This window comes from Symsagittifera roscoffensis, chromosome 6 (genome assembly GCF_963678635.1).
Source record: "Symsagittifera roscoffensis chromosome 6, txSymRosc1.1, whole genome shotgun sequence".
NCBI classification, from domain to species: Eukaryota; Metazoa; Xenacoelomorpha; order Acoela; family Convolutidae; genus Symsagittifera; species Symsagittifera roscoffensis.
The window spans coordinates 16163557-16191307 of NC_087067.1; the positions used below are offsets into that span (position 1 = coordinate 16163557).

Here is a 27751-nt window from a genome sequence, read left to right on the forward strand (position 1 = left end):
GAAAGTAACCGACTCCACAATTGGGCACTCCATAGACTACAATATAGACAAGACATCCACGAAGACATTCGTGACCATAACATCCAAATACTCCAACAAAATAGTCTACAATTAAAATTTGAAATCACGGTTAAACTTAACAACATTGCTCAACATCGTTACCCATTAAACCCACCCAATATAACAGCTCAATCGCTACCACCACCATTTATAACAACTGAACAAATATATAAATACGACAGATATACCAAAAAGACAATTAGTTACATCACATTTTATAACCCATACTCAGGATTATCATACACATGTATATTCTAAAAATATTGATACTTCAACAAATCCTTTTTCTAACAATTTCCGATCAGAACACAAATCCTTCTCCCCGCACAGGACCCCAGGATTTAGTAGTAACACACTACGATTGTGAAGAAAATGAACAAAAAACACTACACAAATATGCAATAAATCAAGTATCACAGTGCGAAACGGAACCACAAGCTATAGAAACTACAAATGTAATAGCGACACTGTATTCAAAAGCCCGAGCAACAACACTCGCAGGATATAGATTTACAGCAACATTTTTCGAAAAGAAAGTACATTGTTCACAAGTTTCAAACGGAAATAAAAACCGACTTGACCACGAATCATTCTACCAAAGTAATATAGAACGACTTCTACATCTAAATCCCGATGATTGTAAAAACAAACTACTCAGACTAAACATCACAAGAAATAAAAACACCGACAGAAAACTAGTATATTTTCAAGTCTTTGCCGATTCTGTACATCAAGCAGCACTTGAAAGATATCAAGGACATATAAAACTAGATCAAAAATACCCATACAACGGCGCACACGGAATATTAACTTATGACATACACGATAAGCACTGGATACCACACATTGGTATAAATAATCCATCAAACTGCAAAGCAGACACAAAAAAAAAGGATATCAAGAAATAATGTTTTTCGATTGGAAAATACAACTCGAAAAAATACAACTCACGCGAGATTTATCCGACAACACAATGATCTATCAAGGAATTAGATTACCTTGTAAAAACGATCAAGGTTATTGTGATCCTACAACACGGACACAAGCAACAATTGTTTGGTTTCCCGAAGATACATGCACAACATTTCAAGTAGCAAAAATACACGCTCGAGTGATAAAATTTCACGAAACATATTTGATACAATCAATTCCATATGAATAAGTCCATCCATCACGAAAGCAAAGTACTGATTTTTGAAATCTCCATAAAATAGAAAATAAATTAACACGTTTCCAAATATATCAAGAAACAGAAATCGCATGCAAATACAGAAACCCACTTCACAAAACACAATATTCTGAAATATTAGTTGAATACGAAAAAGGTTTCGACATGACCACTGGAAAAATAAAAATTGACCCTCATGCCACAAGTCACCCTCTACACGAAGAAACATCATATATACCAGTTAACTTTCAAAAAATAATGGTCAACCTGGTGGAAAACTAAAGCCACATGACACTAGAAGCACACGTTTACAAGAACCATCACTAATGAATAATACTTATTTTGGCAATATCCACTATGATATCCACTTAGATATGAAGTTAGACTACACGATTAGTCGAATTTTTCAAGAAACGTCACTCTCCGAATTAGAAAGACTTCACCAACTATGCGAATTAGAAAGGACACAAATCCTACAATCACTCGCACTAGCAGTATTAAAAATACCCTACGCAGGATATTTATTATCAGGAAATAGATCAAATTTTCTAGACTACGAAGGAAACATTTTATGGTTTTATACTTGTACCAAAAAAGTATCACCACTATATGTTTTTGAAGATAAACGCTGCTATAAAAGAATCCCTATCTTTTATAAAAATAAGGTACGTTTTATTGACACACTTTAAAGACGAACATATTTTTGGGATACCGCAGTCCCATGTGGATCAGAAAATAGCCACAATGTAGTACAATTGAACCCTGATGAAGATAAATATTATCTTCTTACTCCATACCCCACGTTAATGCAATCACTCAAAAAAAATTCACCCGAAAGCATCAGAGCTATTGCTCGTAATCCAAATATTGATTTACAATCAATTGGAATATATCCAAAATCAGATATCCAACACCACATTAGATCACAACAATTCCAAGAATTGTTAACACAAATGGATACTATACAAAGACAATCAATTGACCAAAATTTACGCAAACTTGCCGAAACCGCAGGATTTGCAGATATTTATACACAACATTATAGCGGATATTTTGAAGACATTAAAGACTATATATATCTCAACGGTGAAAAATACAGACCACAAGATATTTCACCTATAAATATGTTTAGCTTTGTTACACTAAAAAATGAAATTCTCGATTTTCTAGGATGGCCCTATTACATCTTAGAAAAATTAACTATCCTATACGCAATGTTTTAAAAGGAATCTACAACACATGCGCTATACACACACAAGTAAATAGACAAGCAAGTGTAGCACGCATACTATTTGCAGGATTTTTTGGAATTTTTTCTTCATCAATAAACAAAATTCTTCTAGACGCACAAATAAAAGAATACAATACAAAAATAGCGACAAGACAGAACACGTACGACGAAGAACATAATAACATAGAAGTAACACCTACCGCACCACAGTTGCCACCCCTACCACATAACCATCCATTATCCTTAGTCCCTCGTAATTTTCGAAACCTAGCAATAACACATAACCCAAATTTTAGACCAAATATATCACAAAGTCCCATACAACATATAATGACACATCATTCACAAGATGATAATACATATGAACTAATTATAGAACAATCCCATATCACCGCTTTTCAGTCTCAAAATAATCATTTTTTTAGCCCACGATGAGCCGACAACTTGGATCCCTACACCGCTCAAATTCCCACCCAACCAACCTCCACACTCCAATCCCAATAACCCCACTTTTTGCTTTCCCACCACCCGATTTCCCAACTATTAATATAACATTAAGCACGAATTCGGATACTAACTCAGATATTTCAGTTTTATACTCCATCTCACAACTTAAAAACTCTAATATAGAAACCTCTGACGAATTTGCAGACTCCGAACCATCTCCATCCAATAATTTTCAAACCAACTCCTCAGTTTTTTCAAAACCCCCTTTTCAACCAATCCCACTAAATAATTCACTCCCATCCGTTTCCACTCCTTCATATGCTTCGCAAGTAACCCCAACCTACTCTCCATTTCATTCCGACCAATCATCTAATAATTCGCCAGATACCCACCAAATTTCCCAGGAACTCGATAATTTTATCACCCTACAGCAACAGTTAATACACACTAACACCCTCACCATACATCAAATTTCATCCACAATAGAATCCTCAAACCCACCAACTCCTACACCCTCCTCAGCTTACACTGCATCATTAGCAAAATCATCCACATCCACCGAATCATCAAATAGCACTCACCGAGCTTATTGCACTTTTAAAAGAAAATTCCCGAACCATCCATTCACGACCAAACCAGGAACAGCCTGCGAATATATTAATCATCCACACCACACCAACACGAAAGATTTTCTAGCAATCACCTACCCTCATTCCCACAATATACTTTGAACACACCTAACGACACTAACGGCACACGTAGTTTTGTAGATGAACATGTTTTAATGCCAACACTTCATTGGACAGCATATTACCATTTTACTAATCCCCTTTGCCTGCCACTATCTAGTACTGATAACGATATAGAAAAGAATAAAGATATGCTATATAGACTCACCGCAACACTAACACCTAGACAATTTACTTATATATGATATAAAAAATCACTAAAATCATTCACTGCACCCCGAGCTAACGAATTTACAATAGAATATTACGACCATAATATCATCCGAACAAATCAAGACCAATTTCTAGATGACGACCGCTTCGCTAACCCACAACTAACAGAAAAATTCTTCATCAAAACGTCATATGTTTTCACACTTAATATTTTTGATAAGAAATATGATCACATCATTTCTGAAGCACTAACTGATATTCAAGCTTACGAAAGTTTTCAAGAAAAATTTCAGTTATTTTCACTAACCTTTCACTTCCTTGCACCAAATGAACGCGATTTGCACTGTTCATACGACATTATGTTACGCACTAAACAGACTCATACATATACATACTATCGCTTTATACAAAATCATTTTGATTTACATACTCCATCAAGACAACCACACCATCGTTTTCAGTTTCTTAACTCGAAGTACACTTCACCATTTTTTCTTAATTTCACCTATTGCATCAAGGATACTAACCTCCACGGCATCCTCCGCAATTATGACCCAGTAACACAAATGTATATATTTTGTCCCATCACGAAGACCTTTAATGCCGAAGAATCCAGACCCTTTCTTATCCCACATGAATTTATCCAACCTATAGAAATCCCAATATTAGAATTTATTCACAATAATAAATATAATCACAAAATATATAACCTCATTCAAAACACACCTTATGAGTTTGCAGTAGGCACCGAAGAACTAAAAACCATTAAAGCACTTCAATTGCTTTGGCCACTGCTCCAAACTAAAAACATCATTCGCATACTAGCAAAATTACTAACAAATTCGGACATAATACACAACATCTTTCCCCACGGCTTTTTCCCAGACAATTAACAGGTAAGTATAATTTAAAAATATTCTTAACTAATAAATTTAAATTAGTCCTAACCATTCTTTACTCATGTTTCTTTTACATTTTTAGTCTTCATACCACGATCATCTGCAAAAAAAACAGAAAAGAAAAATAAAAAATAAACTTGTTAAAATTCTTCTAAGCTTCATTAATATTTTACACAAGAAAATCTGATAAAATTCATACCAAATGTAGTAAATTAATTTATAAATTATTCCCCCATAAAGCAGTAAATTTAATTATGATGAAAATTTATAACTTTAAATTTCCCCCAAAACTAGCAGTAAAATTGAAATTCTATGTAATAAATTGATAAAATGAAAATGCAGTACTAACCTTTTGATACTTTCACTCACTCGCACAGGAATTCTATCCAAACTCGCACAGCTCGCCCACGAAGAATTAATTAAATAATGATTTTAAGTTTCAAGTTTTCACACTCAACAACTCTAACACACGATAACAAGTTTCAAACTTTCCTTTAACGCGGTTGGAAAGGAATTATATACTAAACCAAACTAACCAACGCAGCTTACTAAACACCACAAATCATAAAATAACAGCATGACTAAGAAAAGAAAACCAACGGTACCCAAACCGGATTAACCCTGTTTAAAACTGGATAATTTATTCTTTTGAAGACTATTATAAAGTCTAAGAAAGAAATAATAAAACAAAAAAAAGTCGAAAGACAAACCCATAACAAAAACAATTTGATTTTTGGAAAAAGGGACACAACCAAAGAAACATAAGAAAGACCAACATAAACCCAACATAAAACGTTATCACATAACAGGACCTCTTAAAGAAACCGCACGAAACCATACTCCCACTCCTGGCCTAACCCACCAGAGGGGACGTCCTGAGCATGCTCTATAGCCGGCCTAACCCATCGCGCTACATCCACGCTTTGTGACCACATTTCTATTTTTAATAAGAGGTACTCAAGGGTGAGTAACTCTTCAAAATAATCGAACTAAAACAAAATGCTTTTGTGAAAACAACTGACTAAATTCATGATTAAAAAACCAAACTAATAAAAATTTTATAAAATGTAAATCATACCTTGCAGTATATAGATCAACACACAACAACAAAGACGAACATCCAAAGATAAAATGATCCCATTACACTCGAACAAGAATGGCTAACCACAACCGATATGCCGTCCACAATCACAACTCAAAGGATTTAGAGTACGACTTGACTTCGCAGAAAAGGACTTCATTGAACTAGACCAATGACCACCTCGATGATCAAGTATACGTACAGATCCGAGTTACAAGGCATCCCTTCCACACACAATCTCCACGCCATTCCCAGACGAGGTTGAACACAAAACAAGTTCTCTACATGATACAGAAAAACCCGTCATAGCAAACCATTTTGAAATCAGATTGATTCCATTGGGAAACACAGTCGTTGTCACAAGACGACACAACGATTGATGTCCCTAACTCCAGCGTCCTGGAACTTCTCTAACCAGAGGAACCGGACAAGAATACGATGTTCGCCAAATACCAACGTTCATCATCCATCCTTTGAATTGAAGAAAGATAATTTTAAAAAAACTCTGTAAAACCCGGATGGGTGGAACTTGATCTAAACTATATTTTATGATTGGATAAATTAGATATTTTACCACTGTAAAGTATTTAATATTAACCAATCATGATCCATCTAACTAACAACCCACTTATTTGTAAGTGCTGAAATTACTTGTAATTTCAGCACCAGAGAGATTTGAGTTTAACTTAGAAATTAGTTGTCTCTCCAAGAGAACTTCAGCAGCCGCAACAAACCAGTATACCCTAGATCTATTGAGCCTAGCAGAGACTAGTTAAACAACCTGAGACTAGATAGTATAAGAGTAAGATTAGGATCGGTATTAGACTAAGAAGTTGCACGAATCTATCCGGCCGAAAATAAGATAGCGTGACGAGCAGACGATGACCCTATCCGAAATTACTCTATGAGTTAACCACATCGGTCCTAACTCAATGGGGTAACTTGTGAAGTATTAATGGGATACGGATGGAATTTAGTAGTTAGGATTCCCATGGGATTCTGAACCCAAGTGTAGAAGTTTGACCCCGGTTGACCCCTGGCTCACCTTAAGTCGACCTTTGGGCATTTTTACCCCAAAATTGCATAGCGAACCCCGAGATAAACACCGGAAAGTTGCGTTTTACACGGTTCAACCCCTATGATATGAAACGGTCCCCTTACTAATATCTGGGAGAAACTTGTATATTGGGGACTAGAGCAGAAAACGATAACCATATAACTTTTACATTGCAGCCTTATAGTAATAGATTTAAGTCAAAGTGGACTTGGTAAATATTGGGTTCAGTTTAGCTTAGTAAATGATCAATTAAAAGCAATTCAACTAGTCTAAAGAAAAGAAGTCCCAGAGAAAAATGATAGTAATAGGACCGCAACATGAGAACTAAGTCTCCTAAATAGTATGAACGAAGGGGGAATTTACTTGGCTTTCCGGAGGTGACATTTTGGTTCAATTTGGCCCCTAATAGACGAACTATGTTTCCCTGATAGCTAAAAGGTCGGGATTGGAACAGTGTACAGATAGAAAAATTAGATGCCTCAATTGAATTAGCTACCCATGAAAAGGGTCATCCCCTACTCTTGGGAGGTCGGCAAGTTAACAGGATTATTAAAATAAAAACCTTGGGAGGGTCAGTGAAAAAACATAGCCCGGTTTGGACGTCGAGTTGAACTCGAGAGCTGAAGTCACTGAAGTCAAGAAATAGTTGATTAGAATTGTACGAAAGTTGTTTGCTTGGTCGAATTGTGATACCTACCGCATACTAGGTATCTAATAAGCGTGAAAAGATTGATAAAAGAAACCGAATTTGGTACGTGGCAGAGTTGACAGGGGGAGGGACATAGTCTTACAACATGTGCGAACAGGTGATTTAGGCGGATGTCGGGGCCGATAAGGAATGGCGTGATCTAACTAAAACTAAGTGTAAAGAAAGATAGGGAAGTGGAGGGTACCGGAGACCTTTTAAGAGTCGGAACAGTTGTTAGCTACTATTAAGAGTAGTTGTTTTTCAGTCAGAGAAGAGAGCAATTGGTACTGAGTTAGAGTATAGTTGGTTCTCAGTTAGTTAGAGATAGCGATTATTGCTAGTTAGTCAAGTAGTTGGTTCTGGGAGTACGAGAACAATTTTAGCAGAAACAATAGATAGTTGGTTCTCATCAGAGATTTTCTAGAGAGAGAGAACAGAAGCGTTTAGTGGAGTCAGTTGGAAGTCAAATTGTAATTAAACAATAGTGCTGATTAGTCGCGGACCTTTCTTTTGATTAGGTTATTAGACTACATTCTGGCCACTCAGAGCCTTCTTTAATTGGACGTATATTTATCTGAATTAAATTACTATTCGAAAATCTTGCAAATGTATCGAGTAGACGAGACAGGCTGAAGAGCAGTACACAAGAAGGGGACAAGCAGAAAATACAATAAAGAATAGTTGCCACCAACTTAAGCCTTTCGGGATTGTAGATAGTAGTGAATCTGGTTCGCCCCGCTTTATTCACTACCCAAGTGACCACCATCAGAAAAAAATCACATCAAGCTGAACTACTACTCATTTCTTCTGGATTTATCAAAATATCCTTTTTGAATATTTTCACTTGTTTTTTTTTTGTTTTTTAAATTTAGTTTCGAGTTATCAGGCCTAATCCTGGTCAGAATTAGTTCTGAATCAGATCTGATATGTTTCAAAAAGTTGTTGCTTCAAGTTTGTGCCACAATAAATGTGTATGCTTGAAAGAAACATTGCTTCAGGTCCGTCGCAGTCCTATAAAATTCAAACCTGTGTTGTTTTCAGATCTGATTTTAATGAAAAACTTTTTTGAACTTAAACTAATACTTGAAATTGTTGGATTCAAACCTTTTAAATGAAATACCTGCTTGGCTCCCTGACTTTATATGACAGCTTGTAAATTAAAAGATTCAAAAATCACTATTTTGTCAAACATTTGCATGTCAAGAAAGACTTTACATATTTGCGTTGAGATGATCATCCGTGTTGGAAGTTTGTTGAAAACTAAACCTTAAGTTATTCATTTAGTTATCCAAAAGTTAAGTCCGTACATTTTTCTCGTCTACAAAAGACCTGCAGCCTGTCTCTTTTATTTCAGTGCAGATCAGCCTCAGATTTGACAACACAAGAATTAGCAGGTATAGACAAAGCTGGCTCAGATTTGCTCAAATCTTGCTTCAGATCTATTCAGATTGGAATGTAATCAAGATTTCAACTCAACATATCTATACAAAAAAGATCATAATCAAATATTTCAAAAAAAAACATTAGGCATCGATTATTGAAATGAGAAATGAATATAAATAGGATTACAAGGACGAGTAAAAACAACTTCGTTTCAAATTTATGTTTCTATGATCACTTTGTTTTCGGGAACGTTCTTCATATTTTCTATTTTAGAAGCCATTTTTTTAAATTTCATTTTCGCTGGTCTGCAAATTTAGTCTTTTTGCACAGCGGAGCTAAATCATCTTTGAGCAAGAGCTGATTGCACTTTTTAGTCCTCTATAAGTAGGTCCGCTTTGTTCGTAAAAGCAAAAGCAAGCCACAATTTCGTTTGCATTGAGTTAATTTTTTTTTTGCTATTTCAACAAGTTTCATCAAACAATTTGAAACCAACCGTCAGCTTTTTGCTATTGCGTTTTTACAGCTACAGATTCTTCAGTGTAGTACATTTTTCTGTAATTTCCAGAAAAAATAAGGTACCCATTGCTACAGATACTGCCTAGTACTAGACATCCGCACAAGGTTAAGAAGGTCAACTCGAAATCGACTGCAGAGTAAATGAGGCCGCCGAACACAAATGAGCCCAGAATTCCTCCAGCTGAAAACAAAAGGGTATATTTATCAAAGAAATAATTTATGGGAGCTTAGTGCTGATTTGAATAATTTGGGTAAAATGATTAAAATTGGAATGTTAAAACGCGTTTTTCTCAAGCTGGGTTGATTTTAGACGTTTTAGGCTAGCTAATCAGATCGGTCGTATTTATTTCATACGACTCAACATTTCACCCTTAGATATTGTCCAAAACTTATAGGTTTTCAATATTTTTCCCCAAAAATATTCGATGTAATTATTTATTATTAAGGGAATAATTATTGATTATTATTTATTAAGGGATATTCGGAACATTCAGGGCTTTGACTTGATATACGAGCAGTCTTGTTTTCCGACTTTCGATACGAAAGTAACGGAATATTTGTGCTCGGGGTGGGTTTTTTTTCTTCAGACAAATTTCGACTTTTTAACTAGCCATTTTTGACGGAATTTTTAAAAATCATTCAAAAGGTGTTGTTGTCTTGAGCTTAAATTTGAAAAGATATTTCACCTGTGATCATTTTTTGTAAAGTTATGAAGGTTTAAAATTTGCCGTTTTAGCCATTTTGACCAATTTGGGACAATTAACGCGCGATATAATTCGCGCTATTAACGCGTGAGCGGAGATTTAATCCGTCTTATAAATCGTTCCAAATTGGTTGAACGAAGCTTGTTTGCAATAATTTATTTGTTACAAGGAACGAATTCTATCTTTTTGTGTTATGGCGTGAGGGGAGATGATTTTCATGAAAAATTGAAAAAAAAACATTAGTTTTATTTTATTTCATTTAATTTTTTTGATGTTTGTACTGCTGCTCCATAAACCCTAAAAGGCAGTCGGAACATCCAGGGCTTCGCCCTGATACAAGCAGTCTTGTTCTGTTTAAAATTTGTTAAACTTGTGTTATTTGATCGAAAAGTTTGGATAGCATTCAACAATTTTGGTTCTAACTTTCTTGTTGTCCTTTCATGAGCTAAGATTGTAAGCTATATATTCAATTGTTTTTTATTGTTCCGACTTTCCTAACAAAAGTAACGGAATATTTGTGCTCGGAATGGGTTATTTTTTCTTCAGACAAATTTCGACTTTTTAACTAGCCATTTTTGACGGGTTTATTTTTATATCATTCAAAAGGAATTGTTATCCTGAGCTTAAATTTGAAAAGATAGTTCAGCTGTGATTAGTTTTCGAAAAGTTATGGGGGTTTAAAGATTGCCATTTTGACCAATTTGCTCCTAGTTGATTTGTACTCATATGTCCTAGTTGATTTGTAAGTATGAGCAAAATCTATCAGTTTGTACTAAATATGGCGTGTAGGGTGACGTTTTTACAAAAAAAACTTTAAATTTTTTTTAAATTTTAATTATATTTATTACATTTAAATTTTCCATGTTATTACTGCACCATAGACCCTAAGAGGCATTCGGAACATTCAGGGCTTCGCCCTGATATGAGCAGTTTTGTTTTTTTGTTCCGACTTTCGGTATGAAAGTAACGGAATATTTGTGCTCGGGGTGGGTTTTTTTTCTTCAGACAATTTTCGATTTTTTAACTAGCCAATTTTGACAATTTTTGTTTATCATTCGAAAGCCAATTGTGACCATTTTTTTGTAAAGTTATTGGGGGTTAAATAGTGCCATTTTGGCCAATTTGCAACATTTAACGCGCGATATATTTCGCGCTATTAACGTGTAAGCGGAGATTTAATCCGCTTTAGAAATCGTTCCAAATTGGTTCAAAAAAGCTTATATGCCATCATTTATATAATAATAGGACCAAAATCTATCTTTTTGTATTTTATATGGCGTGTGAGAGGATGATTTTCATTTAAAAAAATTTCAAATTTTAGAAAAAAAAGTTTCAATTTATTTTATTATATTTAATTTTTTTTTGTTATTACTGCTCATGAAACCGCCATGACTCAAAAGGCAGTCGGAACATTCAGGGCTTCGCCCTGATACGAGCAGTCTTGTTTAAAATTTGTTGATAAAGCATATAGTTAGTATGTTTGTTACTTCATTATTAATCAAAATCACATAAATAAGAAATTAGTGAAAACATATCAAAAAAATTCTCTTAAACGTCGATTATGGCCCGTTATTACACAAATTTGCTGCGTAAAAACCATAAAACAAACAACTAGAACAAAAACATTTTAGGTTTTTTAGCTAATGTCAAATTTGCTTCGACTGAGTTTCTATTAATTTACGTTCAAGTGCCTGGCCAAAACAAACGGTAATTATAATTTGAGTAAATACATTTAACTTACCTGACATCGAGAATGTGATCCAAAATCCGACAATTAGTTGCAGTTTTTCAATGCTATGTGGGTAGCCTTCCTTCTTCGCTATTTCTTGTAGAATGAGATAAGTTGGCGCATAGTTGCCAGACGTCGCGACTCCACTGAGAGCCAGTACAAATACCACATAGTACTTGTTTTCCAGGAATGGCACCAAAACGGGAAGAGCGTACATTCCAGTGACAATGATGACCATATTCGAAAGCCAGAAGAATGAATGAGCAGCAAAACCTTGAGCACAATTGAAGAAAAAACAAATCTAGTAACAATTTGATAGAAAAGTTACAATTTTTATGAGCACGAATTATATTTCAATTTTCTCGAGCAAAAATCGGTGTTTCGACCGTCTCGAAAAAATTTCGGCGTGTTGCGACTTTCTGGACCCAAAAAAATGTTCGGTTTTGTTAGAACTTATTCAGATATTTTGACCTTCTCGAATAAAATTTGACAGATTTTAACAATCTCGACGGTCTTGCTCGAACCTTTTAAACGCTTATTTTTTCGACCCCGAATAGAAAGGTTAAAGCTTCTCGACCAAATATGGGTATGTTTCGACTGTCTCAACAGAAAAAAAAATCCAAAAACATTCCAATCCTAATTTTGCTTCAACCGACGCTACTAACAATAGGGTGTGCTAAAAATGATTACCTCGACTCTCTAGATCACAAAAATGTGAGATTAAATAAAAAATTTAAAAAAATTGATATTTTAGGGTGCGTGCTTGACCTATGTTTCGACTGCCGGCACTGACAAGCCTGAGATCAAAGTTGTTGTAAATTAATTTTATACATATGATATATTGTATGAAAGTTGTTTTACAATAGCCCATTTTTAGATGAGTACATTAGCCATTTAGATTGGTACAGTAGCATAAAAAATCGATTTTAATGCCGGAAATATTGATTAAAATCAAATTAAACGGGTTTTTGCAGAGGAATACAATTAAAATCTCTGCAAAAATGATTTAATTCAACTCTTTTTTTCTTGCAAAACTTGCGTTAAATTTTGTACTCAAGCAAAATTTTTATTAGAGCTACAAGGAGCAAAAATCATATCGCAGACTATAGAGATTAGGGGAATCCTTTTTGAGGTTTGCAATATTAAGGGCTCTTGCGATTTGAAAGTGAAACTGTGCAACTTTTCTGCAAATTTCATTTTCGTTATCAATATTTTAGGCGCAATTATGATAGATTTAAATAATGCAATTAAAAAACTCTTTTCAGAACAATTCATTGTCGGTGCAGAAAAAATGCATATAAGTGAAACTCGGTTAGTTTGCTTTCATGCCGAATATCACCATAAAAAGTAAATTGAAAAGTATACACTAAATTTTTGTGTCCAGTTTTTTCTATTTTTATCTGTATATAATTTGTATAAAATAAGTATAGAAAAAAGTGACAAAAGTCAATTTAAATCAATTTCTTGTTTTTAAAAGCTGTATGAAAAAGCAAACGGAAAAAAATAAACAAAAATGGATTTAAATTAATTGAGAATCGATTGCAATTGATTTTTGAAGCTACATTCATCTATAAAATAAATCGATTTTAGTTCGATTAAAATCGTTTTTTGTTCCTTTCCAAAATTATCTGATAAAATCAATTGTAATCCGTTTCTTGTCAGTACATGTGTGCTCGACCTATTCTTCGACAGTGCTCGAGCTATGTTTTGACATTTTCGACTAAAAAAATTAATTGACCAAAAATTTTGATGTTTTTTGCTTTTCAATTGACTTTTTGTTGTCATGCTTAAACTGAAAGAAAAATATAAAAATCAATAAAACGCGAAATTCTGGCATCGAAAAATAGTTCTTACCAAAAACTGAATCTTTTAATTTTGTTTTGAGTTTTCTTACAAACATGGATTGAAACTCGTGGAGGAAACGTGGAAGAAATTTAAATAGAATTTATACTTTTTAGCTCAGGGAACCCTTGGAAAAAAGGTTTACCTCTGAAATTCTAGTTGTTTGACAAAAAAGTCTCCTCGAATGAACTGGAGGTCTTTTCTGAGCAGATTTTCTTGCTCAATTTCCCAATTAGGTTATGCTCGACTTATTTTTTGAGTGTGCTTGACTTATAATTCGGCATTAGACACTTGAAAAATTAGGTTAAGCTCGACTTATGTTATGACTATGCTTGACTTATATTAAATTTTGGCATTCTTGATTGAAATCAGGCAAGTTTTGACTATGTTCCAACATTTTTTTGACTTTCTCGATCAAAATTTGGTATGTTTTGGGTTGTGATTACTTTATTCTGCTTCTCGACCAAGGATTTTTTTTCGAAAAACTGCACCTTCTCAACTTTCAAAGTCGAAACAAATCGAGCACCTCAACCTGGCTAATTATGTTTCAGTCGGATAATTATAATTTAGATTACGATTAACAACTGTAAGTTTACAATTAAATTGACTATTGGGAGTCTCGTACAGCAAAGTTTCCTTCCGTTTGCTTTTATCTTGATTGATTTTGATTTCTGTAACTATTTCAATGTGGTATGCTGATGACTTACTTTCTTCCGCGTTGGTGCAAATCAACAGAATCTAAGCTTTCTAATTAAAGTTTATAAAAAAGAGACAATTTCCTAATCTTCAATTCAGACCAAACTGAAACCCCTACGCCCTAGAATCACTGCAATTTTGTCTGATGACGCAAATTCACGATCAAGGCATCACAAGATAATTAGAGCATACAAGAACCAGACTGCTGGCATCAGAATAAATCTTTGGTTGCTCCGACTGCCTTTTAACTGGTCTCAAAAACTTTTTGGTAACTTAAACAATGACAAACTATGAACTTTAGGCTGATAATGTCGTTCAGACTGAATTTATGGAATTAATAAGACCATTTGCCTAATTTCAATTTTGAAACATTTTTGTGGCTAGGGATAATTCACCAAGCGTTAATTATTCGCATTACAAGGCAGATAAAATGGTGGTCATATTCTCTAGAACTAATTTCTATGATTTTTTTTTGTTCGGGTATTTGAAAGAAGTTTGAATAGCTTACAATTTTACGTATATTTTAGCTAACTCGGCTTACAATGCTGATCTAAATTAACCGGAAAAAACAAAAATTTTAAAAATTTATACACGTTTTTCACATACTGGTCTAAGAATAAACACCAAGTAAGGAGACCAAGAATTGCTTGCATTTGACCAGAATTATCATAGTTCATTTTATTTTGCATAATTTCATTTTGGATAATTCACCACGCGTTAATCATTCGCATTACACTTCCAGCTCCAAATAAGTAAAAGAGCAGTTTAGTTAGACTCATTACAGGTTGCGCATGAGGTCCTGTTAATAAGGCTTACAAAAAAATTGCCCTCACGGCGAGGCCCTCGAAAATCAAGGCCCCAATGAATTCTGAATAAAAAGTCACCCCAACATAAAAATCTCCATATTTTCAGAAAGTCGGATCAAAAAATTTAAATGCAACTGAAAAAACAACGAAGTTTTTGATGATTGCTGTTTGTATATCTAAGTTAATAACCGTAAGTCGAACACCTTTTTTAACAAATCTATTGAATTTGGCTCTAATTGACTTTCATGAAAGCTAATAGGTGGTGTTATACTTTTCATGATTGCATCATACAGGTCTACTTACATATTCGGTCGATTTTTTTTAGTTTTGCAATTTCATAAAATTTTATTTATGAATGCAGATAAGAAAACACTGATCGCACTGATTGATTTAGGTAATATAAACGCGATCAATTTTTTTAAACTTATTTCCAACAAGGCAGATATAATGGTGATCATATTCTCTGGAACCAATTTCTACGTTAATTTTTTTTGGTTTGGGTAAATCTCTGCAGCTTATTTGAAACAAACTTGAATGGCTTACAATTTTACGTATATTTTAGCTAACTCGGCTTACAATGCTGATCTAAATTAACCGGAAAAAAACAAAAATTTTAAAAATTTATACACGTTTTTCACATACTGGTCTAAGAATAAACACCAAGTAAGGAGACCAAGAATTGCTCACGTTTGACCAGAGTTATCATAGTTCATTTTTTCTTGTAAAATACAGCAAAAATTTTGCTTGTTTTCGTATTTCATAGCTAATCAATTTTTTTGCTTGAATTATCAACAAGAAAAAAAGTTTTATTTATTGTTTCCAAGAGTATGGTCGGAACACTGTGTGCAGGGGCGGATCAATGACTTTCTATAGAGACGGGGGACGGATTTAAAAAAATCGAAAATTTGTTCGACCTTTTTTTAGGTCGACCAAATTGATTTTCCGAGCTCTCCCAAATGGCTAAAAAGACCCGTTTTGGTCAAATGTGCCGAAGGCAAAATTTTGAAAAACAGGCCAAAAAAGCAATTTTAGGCTTTTTTTGGAAAACATTGACCACGAAGTTGCGTTTTTTGGTGCGCGCTCCCCACTCAAAATTCGTGTATATTGGCGCCCGAGGCGCCTTTAGAAATTTCTTAGGGTTCGTCACCAAATATGGATATCTCAAAATAGTACAAAGAAGGGACCCTTTGGGTCGGTAGGGGGGTCGAAACCCTGAGGAAGTGGGGCGTCTGCCCACGCCCACCCCCTAAGTCTGAACCTGACTGTGTGCGAGTTTCACAGCAACCAGCTATCCTAGTTCATATTTGCTGTTGTTTTATTCCAATTGTACTCAAAAATTGTACTCAAAACAGGCTATTTCAAAACATACCTCTATCTGTTGCGTAGCCAACAAATTGAGAGCAAACTGTGTAAAAAGCACATGCTGTCAAGAAATACCAGCCGGAGGAACCTCCCTCTATGTCGAATTGTTCCAGAAGATACGGAGATAGTCCAACACCTAAAAATTCTAGCGGCACGCCAAGCAAAATCAGAAGTACGCTGAAAGCCCAGATTCCACGAATAGCCAGGAAGTCGAGGACAGCTTGAAAAGTGCTGGCCGTTTTTTCTGACAACTCATTTTGAGGCGAGTCATCAGTGGGTTTTAACTTAGGCTCGTCTTCCTCATTAATGTCGCAGGTTTTCTGGTCCAACAAACTGTAATGTAAAAAGATTTTGTTAAATTAAAAAAGACTAAAACTCCTAGTTACTATAAAGAAAAAATGTGCACAAATATTTTAAAAAAAACTTCATAGAAACGTCCAAATCAGCCCGCATCCAGTTTTCAGCGTTGATAACCGATTATATTGTGATACTATACCGAATTATTTAAATTGAGAAAAAAATTTCTGATCAATTAATAATCAATTATAATATCTTTTATTGAAATCAACTTATAATCAATTATAAGACATTTTAATCGACTATAATGAAGCTTTCCATCTATTTTTTGATATAATTTTATCGATTATAATCCATCTTTTTTATCCGGTTTTTCAATTCATGTTTTGCACAAAAATCCATTATAGTCGAGTATAATCCCTTTCGCTTGACAATTTTGTCTTTAAAATTGCATCTGAATTGCTTATATTTTATGCTTTTCGTAGGTTTTGGTTCCTGTGAAAAATGAAAAGTCTGTTTTTAAAGTTTTCAAATAAATTCAAATTTACCCAGTTTTTGTTTTTTCTTTTCTTTTCCATTAAAATTGTTTCATGATGCAAATTTTAAGTTTTTTTAACCACCAGAACATGAGCAAATTGTTTTCGTTTCATGATTGATTCGAAAGGGTTAATTTTCATCTACAGCGGGAAAATTTCAGTATACGTGAAAAAAATATCTTTCAAACTTTTGTTTCGTGGTTAAACTTTGTGTTCAGACAAACCAAAGCGTGATAAAAGATCTCGCATTTAGAGATTTTGTTATTGACTGATAATAATAACCCATAGGGTATAATTCAAATATATTTTGGGTGGGACAAAATCTTGGCAAAATAAAAAATTATAATCGATTATAATTGATTTTATGTTTTCTATTAACAAAAATCAGTTATAATCGATAATAAGAGATTATAATATCTTGGAAAAAATCACGATTATAATCGATTATAAATCTTTTAAACACTTTATTTTGGTGCCAAAAGTAATTTATTCTGAAAACTCTGATATTTTCACAATAAACTACCTTTGGGGCCAAATTTTGAGAAATATTAGATTCTGGTTTGGGCTTTTGAGGGTGCTGGTAAATAGAAAACGACTCTTTTACTCCCCCCAAAAAAATTAGCAAGTCTAAAATGTACTAAAAATTGTATCGAAAAAAGTTGCATTCTAGCAGTGAGCATGTTTGTTGTCTTTTTTAGACTGTTTATTTGCTGTTAAAAATATTCGTTGTTTGTTGTCCTTCAACTCAGTTAATTATGATCTTACGATTTTTTTTCGTCGTCTTCGTTAATTGATCCATAAGGTAGAGCATAGAATGTCAGCAGGGCCAAAACTATCTCGATTGCCCCGGATGTCAAAAAGGGAAACTTATACCCTCCTAGGGAGTACATGGCACTGCCGATTGGGGGTCCGATAGCTACACCGAAGCCGACTGCTGACTCAGCGAGGGACGTGATTCGACCGGCGTATTGGGGTGCAATTGAAGTTAGTAGGGGGATCCCAGCACCATACACAAGACTGCCTCCAAGTCCCAGGAAGATTCGGCAGATGAAGCTAAGAGTTGAAAACCACAGGTGGGCTGAAATAAAAATGATTGCAAGTGGCTCTTTTCTACCTCCACCACGCCCACCCCCCCCCCCCCCCCTGTAGCTGGTTCAAAAAGAGCCCGCTTGTCTTAACGGATCAATGATTGGCATTATTTCATCCCATCAAAAGATTAAAAGATTTAGAAGTGCTGTAGGATAATTGCCATTTTTAAAGATTTTTGTTCAAAAAATTACTATTTGTTTTGGTTAAGTGCAGCGGAAGTTGTTCAGCACAAAGCAGGACAATGTGGAAATGATCTTGACATGAAAATGAGTTTCATTTACCTAGCGTCTTAAGGCCTCACTAAAAAATGCAGCCCAAAATTTACCCAAAAAGTGCATTTTTCCCCCGAGTAATATCACTTTGAACTTATCCCCGACCATAACGATGTTGCGACCCCATATAATGTTGCCCCGACCATAACAAACTTCGACCGGATAAAGATAGGCTGAGGTTGATAGTGTTGAATATACAAGTTTCGAAATATTGATTTGTTTTCACTACTACCCGTCTCCAAAACTAGCAACCCCCCCTCCCCCCTCCCCCTCAAATATCTGTCGCAGAAGCTTGAAAATTGGCCCTCGAGTGATCCCCAGGCAAAGTTTAGCCTTCTTACCTACTTTTGGTATCTTTTAGGCTATTATTTGAACAAGCCAAAAAAACCTTTGATGTTTTAAAAAAAAAATTGTTTGGGGCTCCAAAACTTCGGCCTAAACAGGGTATTTTTAGTGGTTTGGCAGAGTTCGGAAAATTGATTTGGTCGACCTAAAAAAACGCTTGACAAAATGTTCAAAATTTTTTTGAATATCCGCCCCCTCGAGAAAATCCTAGACCTACCCCTGGCCATGCTTACAATTTATGACGTCCATTAGCCCGAATGCCGTATTAGATATAGCCCCCAGAAGAGCGCCGGAGAGAAAGAGAACTTTGTTCCACTCGGGTTTGACCACGAACGGCAGCAGGACCGAGAAGAAGAACATCGAGAAGTCGAAACAGCCGACGATGGCCCCCACGAGCAGTTTCGATACACCTGCATTATGAATAACAGTCAGCTACAAGGAGTGGGCGGTGTATATTTAGACAACCATTTAAATAGTGGTATATAAACCAGCCAAGTGAAGTAGAGATTATGCACAGAAGTTTTAATATTTGGCTCAGACGAAATGCCTAAAAATGCCTAAATTTTCAGTTTCACCGTGTTTTGATCATAACTGTCCAAAAAGGGCCTAAAACGAAACGCCGAAAAGTGCCTGAAAGATATCAGTTCCTGCCGAAAAAAGAGGATCAATCAGAATCGAGATATAAAAAAAACAAATATACGCAAGAATAACAAAGATCGAAGCTGAGCTTCGCACGACTTGCTCAGAACAAAATGTCAAAAATCAAAAGTTTTCTGTTGAAACCAACATAGGCTGAAAAAATTTAGAATAATTACACAGCAATTATTATAAAAATCATTTGCATAAAACAGAAGGTCGATCCGGGCTACTCAAGCTCCATTCATTTTTTCTCATAACCAATAAAGAGAAACGCTCGAAACAAATAGCGTAAAAAGATACAAATTTGGAAACAAAAAAGTTACAGCTAACTGTGCGTGGACCTTGAAGCATAAAGCCAATTCAAATGAACACGACCAAACAAGGAGATCAAGATAATTTGAACAAAAAATCTATGAAAAAATCTCGACGACAAACTCTGGGTAGACGGATTCCCCTTATTTGAAAACTGTGAACTCAAAAGCCTAAAACAGCAAAAATTCTAAAGACTATTTTGCATGAGAAGAAAAAGCCGACTGCTAAGATTAAAACTATATGGATAAGAGGTATATTCATAGCAAATCTGCTAAATGAGACAATTTAGAAAAACTACTCGCATATAGGCAAACAGGAAAAGATGCCAATAACCTTACAGTAAAGATAGAAAACTATAAAAACAGGGTGAAAATTTTTTTTTCTTCGAAAAATTCCAAAAAATTACAAGTTTGGCTTTAAGAAATTTATTTTCGGTTATTAGTCTTAAAACAATTTTTGGCACAAAAACACATTTTGGTTCAGCCTAAAACGGAAAGTCCCCAACTGGTGGCCCAAGAAGCAGTGCTGTTATACCCACTTCTAAATAACAGCAAGGAAAGTTTAAAAAGGCAAGGAGATCTCAAAAATGTAGAAATGCAAGTCCTAAAACCGGTCGCAAGCTAAACAGAACTACGGATCTCTGAAGGTTTTTCATCCGGTTCAAAGATTGAAACAAAAATTTTATATAGAAAAACTCACAATTGACATGACGACATGAGATTGAGACGACAGGTGAGAGTTAAAACATGTAAAATGAACTGTCCGACTTAAAGCGAAGTATCTTTCTAAAGCGAAATTCAGTTGGAGAATTTGCGTGAAGTGTCGTCTTAAAGTCCCACCAAACACTGCTGTTATCTTAAGTGCTGTCCTCTTGCCAGCAGAAAAAGTTTTTTTTTCAATTTCTTATTTTCATCAGTTTTGAGCTTGTGTTGCATTTATTGATTGCCATTCATTTTAAAATATAAACCACCAGAAGCTGGTAGCCTAAGAATATGACAAAACATTTCTACAAAATCAAATTTCGTTCGAGTTTGGAATAATTTAAGCCGCCATTTACGCTTACATTGATAAATTTTCATGATGTCATTAAACATTTTGAGCACTAATGTTGATTTGAATCAAACTTTTTCTCGACTTTTTACATAGTTTTTTGCTCAAAATGTGGCCTAAGTTCATTTTTTATTGATTTGTTAAATTAATTCTGCGCGCAAAATCTTATTGGTATCAACCGTTTTCTTGTTGATTCGTTAAGCTTGTTTTTTCTCAAAATTTGACGTACAATAACGATTCATTACGATTGCATCAAAATCTGCCTTATATCGACCATTGACGCAAGATAATTTAGATCTTGAAGCAAGACAAAAATCAAGAACAAGATTTGAAAACGGATACTGAGAAATGAAAAATACCGAAACCCTTAAAACCGAAGGGAAACTTTGCAAAACAAATGAAACCTGCTGTAAAAATTACCATATAAAAAGCCCATTAATAAAGGATCTGACAACATCCCATCAAAATGCACAACACTAGAAGAATAGATCCTTTAAAACGCTAATTACCGCATTTGTAAGAGTTCAAACTTTTGGAAAACAATCTCGCCTGATTCGGATTTGTGGTTTAGCATATCCTAGCTTGAGGTGCTCACTTTATGTTTCGACACTCTCGACCAAAAGTTGATGTTTCGACGGTCTTGGCCAAAATTTGATATGTTTCGACCATTCTCGACCAAAATTCGGTATGTTTGGACCATGCACGAAGCAAGCAAGACTTGTTTCGGTCGTTTTCGGCCATATTTGGGTATGTTTCAACTTTCAAACAACATGAGTTATCCAATTCTAAACGTTTTAATCTATGCTTTTTATGTAACATTGTGATTTGCAATTTAAATGTATTGTAGAGATAATTTATTTTTGAGCTATTTACTGCAATTTGAATCGTTTGGAATTTGAGACGAAAATGTTAAAAATTATATAGTTATTTGAAAAAAATTTTTATTTTAGCTTCCGAATTACTGCGGGCAATTTTTCTACCGAGCTCGAGGTATATTTTGTCCGAGCTCGACCCGCGCTCGATCATTCTCGTGGCATGTTTCGATCGTGCTCGAGGCATGTTTCGACCCTGCTCGAGGTATGATTCAACCGTGCTCGAGGAACATTTCGACAGTGCTCGAGGTGGTATGTTTCGAGTCTGTGCTCGACCCAAACAACTGTCTCGACTATTCTTTTTCGGTCGAGCGCTGACATGTACTCGACCTCGAATTTCGAAACAAAAAGTGAGCACCTCGACCCGGGTTGTACCAGATGGACTCAAAAATTAACGGAAAATATAGAACTACGCTACAAAGTGACTTCATTCCATACAAGCCCGCAAGGCATACAATTTTTTTCAACCCTTTTAGATCACAGCCCCAACCACAATCTATCATCTTGGGATCACAAAATAGTCGGAAAAAGATGACCAATTCATTTCAGCTTGTAAGCAAAATTATAGCAGCAAAAAGAAGCAAAAAACTATCGCGCAAGGAAAGGAGCAAGAAACGGGGAGTAAAAAAGAGTTCAAACACACCATTCGGGCTGAAAAAAGAACGATAAAAACGAATGAAGAAAAGTTGTACGACTTTGCTCGACGTTGTTCATCTTTGTTAGAATTAATCGATCATTGCTCAATTTTGAGTGAATTTGTTAGATTTTACCGATAATTAATCGAGACGTTCTAATTTGCGAAGATACTCGGACATCATTTGGCGGTTTCTGTCAAGTCATGAGTCAAACACCTCAGCCAGAGCAGCAGCAAAAAATAATAGCCAGTGCTATAAAATTGAGGAGCGTATATTCGTAGAGCCCGGTTCCCAATTTATGTTCCAGTTTTCTCTTTAAAAAACTGATATATTTTGTTCGCTTTGACCAAATTTTTGTATGTTTCGACTTTCTCAACACAACAAAAAAATTTCTTGAGCAAAACTCGATTTGTGTATGTATGTATGTATGTATGTATGTATGTATGTATGTATGTATGTATGTATGTATGTATGTATGTATGTATGTATGTATGTATGTATGTATGTACGTATGTATGTATGTATGTATGTATGTATGTATGTATGTATGTATGTATGTATGTATGTATGTATGTATGTATGTATGTATGTATGTATGTATGTATGTATGTATGTATGTATGTATGTATGTATGTATGTATGTATGTATGTATTTATATATGTATGTATGTATGTATGTATGTATGTATGTATGTATGTATGTATGTATGTATGTATGTATGTATGTATGTATGTATGTATGTATGTATGTATGTATGTATGTATGTATGTATGTATGTATGTATGTATGTATGTATGTATGTATGTATGTATGTATGTATGTATGTATGTATGTATGTATGTATGTATGTATTTATATATGTATTTATGTATGTATGTATGTACGTGTGTATGTATGTATGTATGTATGTATGTATGTATGTATGTATGTATGTATATTTATGTATGAATAAATGTTTGTATGTATGTATCTGACCAAAAAATCCCGTTTTAGCTTCAGGGTAAGTGCTAGCTCTTTATCATTGAACATTTCTGTTTTTTTAATGACTGTTGTGTTAATTTGAATTGCTTGGTTTCAATTTTTATCGGCAATTTTTTGGGTTACAGCTTTTCGTATCCCAAGTTTGTACTTATATTTTGAAAAGGGACCATGTGTAAGCCTTCTTGTGGCGGTCCTGTTATGTGTAGGCCAACTATGCTGGTCTAGCCAACTGCACATTAAAGTTCAGTACTAGAATAGTTTTGCAGTTTTCATCTGTTTACAGTCTTTCATGAAAAAACCGACAAAATTCATTTTTTTCTCTAATTTCGTTAATGTTTCGACGCTAAATGATTCATGATTGACTTTGTTCGACTAATGATTTGACCCTGTTCGAATCATGATTCGACCCTGTTCAACTCGTGATTCCACCCTTTTCGACTCAAGCTTCGACCCTGTTCGAATCATGATTCCACCCTTTTCGATTCAAGATTCGACCCTGTTAGACTGATTATTCGACCCTGCTTGACTCTATCGACCCTGTTTCACCCATGATTGACTTTATTCGACTATTGCCTTCGTTCGACCTTCTTAATTTGCTACGAAAGGCGGACATCGTGCGACAGTTTCTGTCGAATCAAAGAACGATCCCCTCAGCCCGGGAAGCCAAAACTAATTTGGAAAGGTGTGCAAGCGCAAACAGCAGTAAGAAACACGGAACAGCAAAAAATGCTGGCCAGCACGGAGTTATTTTGCAAGAGAAAAATGTGGATAAGAGAAACTGAAATCGGAAGCAGAGCCAGCCCAAAAAAAAAACCAACCAAGTCCCTAACAACTGCAGGGGAATGAAAATTTTCGCCGGCTACCACAATGCCAAGAAGCCCGTTCATTCACAGAGTAAGCGCAATTGCGCTGCACTGCAAACAGGAGTAGAGCTTGGTGAAAGCTTGCATGATTTCGAAAATAAAAAAGCCATACAGTAAACACCAAAGAAGTTCAAAAAATTCATACTCTTATTAAATGAATGACAGTGAGTCTAGGAAAACATGACACGCCAAAACAGCAACCAATCGCAAAGAACCACAAGAAATACGACCCCGGGTATGCACGTTTTGATATACTTAAAAAAGTTCACATCCTGTTTCAACCGTTTCCAGTATTAATTCGGTTCCTAGATTTAGGCTGACCGTCAAAAAGAGCATTTTGTCTCCAGGACTGAAATTGTTTCACAAGCGGAACTGAAATCTGTGAAATTATTAACATCGACATAAAACGTTTGTAATGCCGAAAAGTTAATAATGGCGAGTTAATAATTTTCCGAACAATTTAACTTGATTAAAAGAGATTTAGCACACACTGAGGGACTCGAATCGATTCACTGAGTATTCAAATATTCAGGTATATATCCGCTCTACCAGCCCTTAAAATTACTGTTTGATTCGGCTTAAATACATTAAAATTAGAAAACTGAATGACCCCAGTATGTTAAAACTTGATCTCAATTGGTTTATCTTCTTAAACATTGGTTTTTCCCAGCTCCTTTTGCGGTAATGCTATAATAGAAGGTCCCTCAAATTAAAACAACTATGATAGGCAGAATCTGCATGCGTCTCAGTATTATAATTTTGACAACTATTTTTTAAATAGGTTATTTATTTCAAAAATTTCGAAACCTGTCGGAAAAACTATATTGTCTATATCAAGAAATATGCTGGTTTTAATTCATTATACGACTGAACAACCAAAATTGGGTTAATTTATTTTGTCATCAAATTTCAGTTTTGGCGGTTTGTTTGGTTTTCCACATGTTACGAAGTATCTAAACATGATACTTGTTTAAAAATATACAGCAAAAATTTTGTGAATGGCCAAATCAATAATTTTAAATGATTTTCGTTCCGATTTTTGAATATGGGGAGGAAAATTGTATCCGGGTGTGTTTTAGTTCTTTTTCTTTTTTTCTTTTTTCCACACAAATTTAGATACAACCAACAATCATCATTCTTTTTAAAGCCCGTTCAATTATGATTCGAACGACCTTTAACACTTTGAGAAGAAGTTCCCTGTGATGTTCGTTGAAATTTTTGATTTTCGGTTTAATTTAAATCGATTAAGGCTTACTTTGTTGTTCAACCAGACGTATTTTACGCAAATAATCATAGTAATACGGGGATTTATATATCAAGTTAAGGCCCTTTCAGCCCTGATTTGAAAGACGTTAAAAAATTTCAAAAATTTGTCAGACTTTCGAGAAAAACCGGTCTGAATTTTTTTAGTTTCAGTCAAACTTCAGGCCAGCAAAATAATTGTTAAGCAAAATTTTCCTCCTATCATAACCCTGCTCGTTTGCTTACTATCTAAAGTATTTTAAGAAAAACGTACTTCTTGTTTTCGGCGAGGAATCCCCCAAAAAATTAATTTCTTTGGGCCAGGATTTGACGTAGGAACATTCCAAGGTTGGTCATTAAAAATGGAGGTAGAAAAATAGTAAAAAATGGGTACCTTTTTAATGGTCACGGGATCAAATCCTGAATTAAATTCACAAAGCGACTTACCTTTATTCCGTTCTGCTTCATTTGGGAAGAATGGTGCGAGTTGGGAATGGTTGATCCCGTCAGCCATGTATATGAGAATAGACAGCCCAAGGGCTACAAACAGTTTTGCAGAAGTCGCAGTCTTTTCTTGAAAAATCATTTTGAAAACTAAATTACAACATTCAATTTAGCTTTCGTTTCAACTGTACTTATTCTATTGAAAGCTTTGAATGTAATCAGTAAAGCACTTCAATTTAAAATGCAGCACCAACGTTTTTATATTATTTTTTATGTGCCAATACGTTTTGTTAAATGAGTTCTGTTTCTACGCGAACGCAGCTATCATAATGAGTTGTGTTGTGTTCTTAGGTCTAACTCATAGAGTAATTTCAGATAGGGTACACCGTCTGCTCGTCACGCTATCTTATTTTCGGCCGGATAGATTCGTGCAGCTTCTTAGTCTAATACCGATCTTAATCTTACTCTTATATCTCTTAATCTCAAAAGATCTAGAGTATACTGGTTTTGTTACGATTCGGTCTCTTGGAGAAAGCAACTAAGTTGTAAGTTAAATTGAAATCTCTCTGGTGCTGAAATTACAAGTAATTTCAGCACTTACAAATAAGTGGATTGTTAGTTTGATGGAGTGTGATTGGTTAGTCTTTACTATTTTATAGGGATAAAATATGTAAATTATAACCAATAATAAATTATAGTTTAGATCTGGTTCCACAATCGCGTTGATTGTATATCGGCAACTTATGAAACTAAATTATTATTTTGTTTTTTTTTATTACTAAAACCAGAACGAAAACTTAATTAATGGGACCAAGCAAGATGGGCGCGGCAGAATTTCTCCAGTGTACGCTAAACAGCTCGTGCGATGGTCTTTTTCCTCGTGATTAATGATTCTTTCAAACACACGTCTCAGTTTTCTATTTTTTTTTAATTAACACCAAAATAATTTTTTACAATCTGTTTATCGACTTAATAACTATTTGGAAAAGTTGCGGGAGGAGGGAAGGGGTAGGATTTCATTTGTACGAGTGAAAAAGGCTTTTTACGATTGTGTCCTAAACAGCAGCCCCTGAATTTCTTCTAGTTTGTTTTCGTTCCACTTCCAATTTCAGTTTTTCTTTGTGTTCAAGTTTCGCGGCGGTATTTCCCAATTGAGTTGGGACGGATGTTAAACCGAAGATACATCGTCTGCTCGTCACGCTATCTTATTTTCGGCCGGAGAGATTCGTGCAGCTTCTTAGTCTGATACCGATCTTAATCTTAATCTTATATCTGCTAGTCTCAGTTAGTCTCAATAGATCTAGAGTATACTGGTTTATTGCAAGAAGGTCTCTGGAGAGGCAACTAAGTTCTAAGTTAACTTCAAATATCTCTGGTGCTGAAATTACAAGTAATTTCAGCACTTACAATTAAGTGAGTTGTTAGTTCGATGGAGTATGATTGGTTAGTAATTAAAATTTTATAAAGATAAAATATCTAACTTACAACCAATAATAAAATCATAGTTTAGATCTGGTTCCACCCATCCGGGGTTTTTGAATCTTTCATCTTCTTTCTGTAATGGATGATGAATGATGATCGTTGGTATTTGTCGAGCATCAT

General features: G+C 34.9%; 3 protein-coding genes across 3 annotated transcripts in view; 1 reads left to right on the forward strand and 2 right to left on the reverse strand.

Annotated features, from left to right (window-relative positions):
* The window catches only part of LOC134847913 (bifunctional arginine demethylase and lysyl-hydroxylase JMJD6-B-like), a 500322-nt gene that overhangs the window by 254275 nt on the left and 218296 nt on the right, over positions 1 to 27751 (forward strand). The gene's annotated exons all lie outside the window — the stretch shown is intronic.
* The window catches only part of LOC134847915 (uncharacterized), a 336559-nt gene that overhangs the window by 201905 nt on the left and 106903 nt on the right, over positions 1 to 27751 (reverse strand). The window lies entirely within an intron of this gene.
* Positions 9148 to 26385, reverse strand: LOC134848201 (MFS-type transporter SLC18B1-like). The gene is made up of 6 exons (XM_063865574.1): positions 26153 to 26385; positions 19344 to 19520; positions 18170 to 18482; positions 16579 to 16904; positions 11878 to 12138; positions 9148 to 9613 (listed from the first exon to the last, which is right to left on the reverse strand). The coding sequence occupies exons 1-6, from the start codon at positions 26289 to 26291 to the stop codon at positions 9423 to 9425; spliced, it is 1407 nt and encodes a 468-aa protein (XP_063721644.1). The 5' UTR covers positions 26292 to 26385; the 3' UTR covers positions 9148 to 9422.

Bases quoted from the DNA above. Each gene is read 5' to 3' on its own strand.
- LOC134848201 (XM_063865574.1), bottom strand. From the start codon at position 26,291: ATGATTTTTCAAGAAAAGACTGCGACTTCTGCAAAACTGTTTGTAGCC. The intron at 12,139-16,578 runs GTATGTTTTGAA...ATTGTGCTCAAG, and splicing joins TGGCTACGCAACAGATAGAG to GTTTTGCTGCTCATTCATTC. The intron at 9,614-11,877 runs GTAAGTTAAATG...TTTTGTTTTCAG, and splicing joins GATCACATTCTCGATGTCAG to CTGGAGGAATTCTGGGCTCA.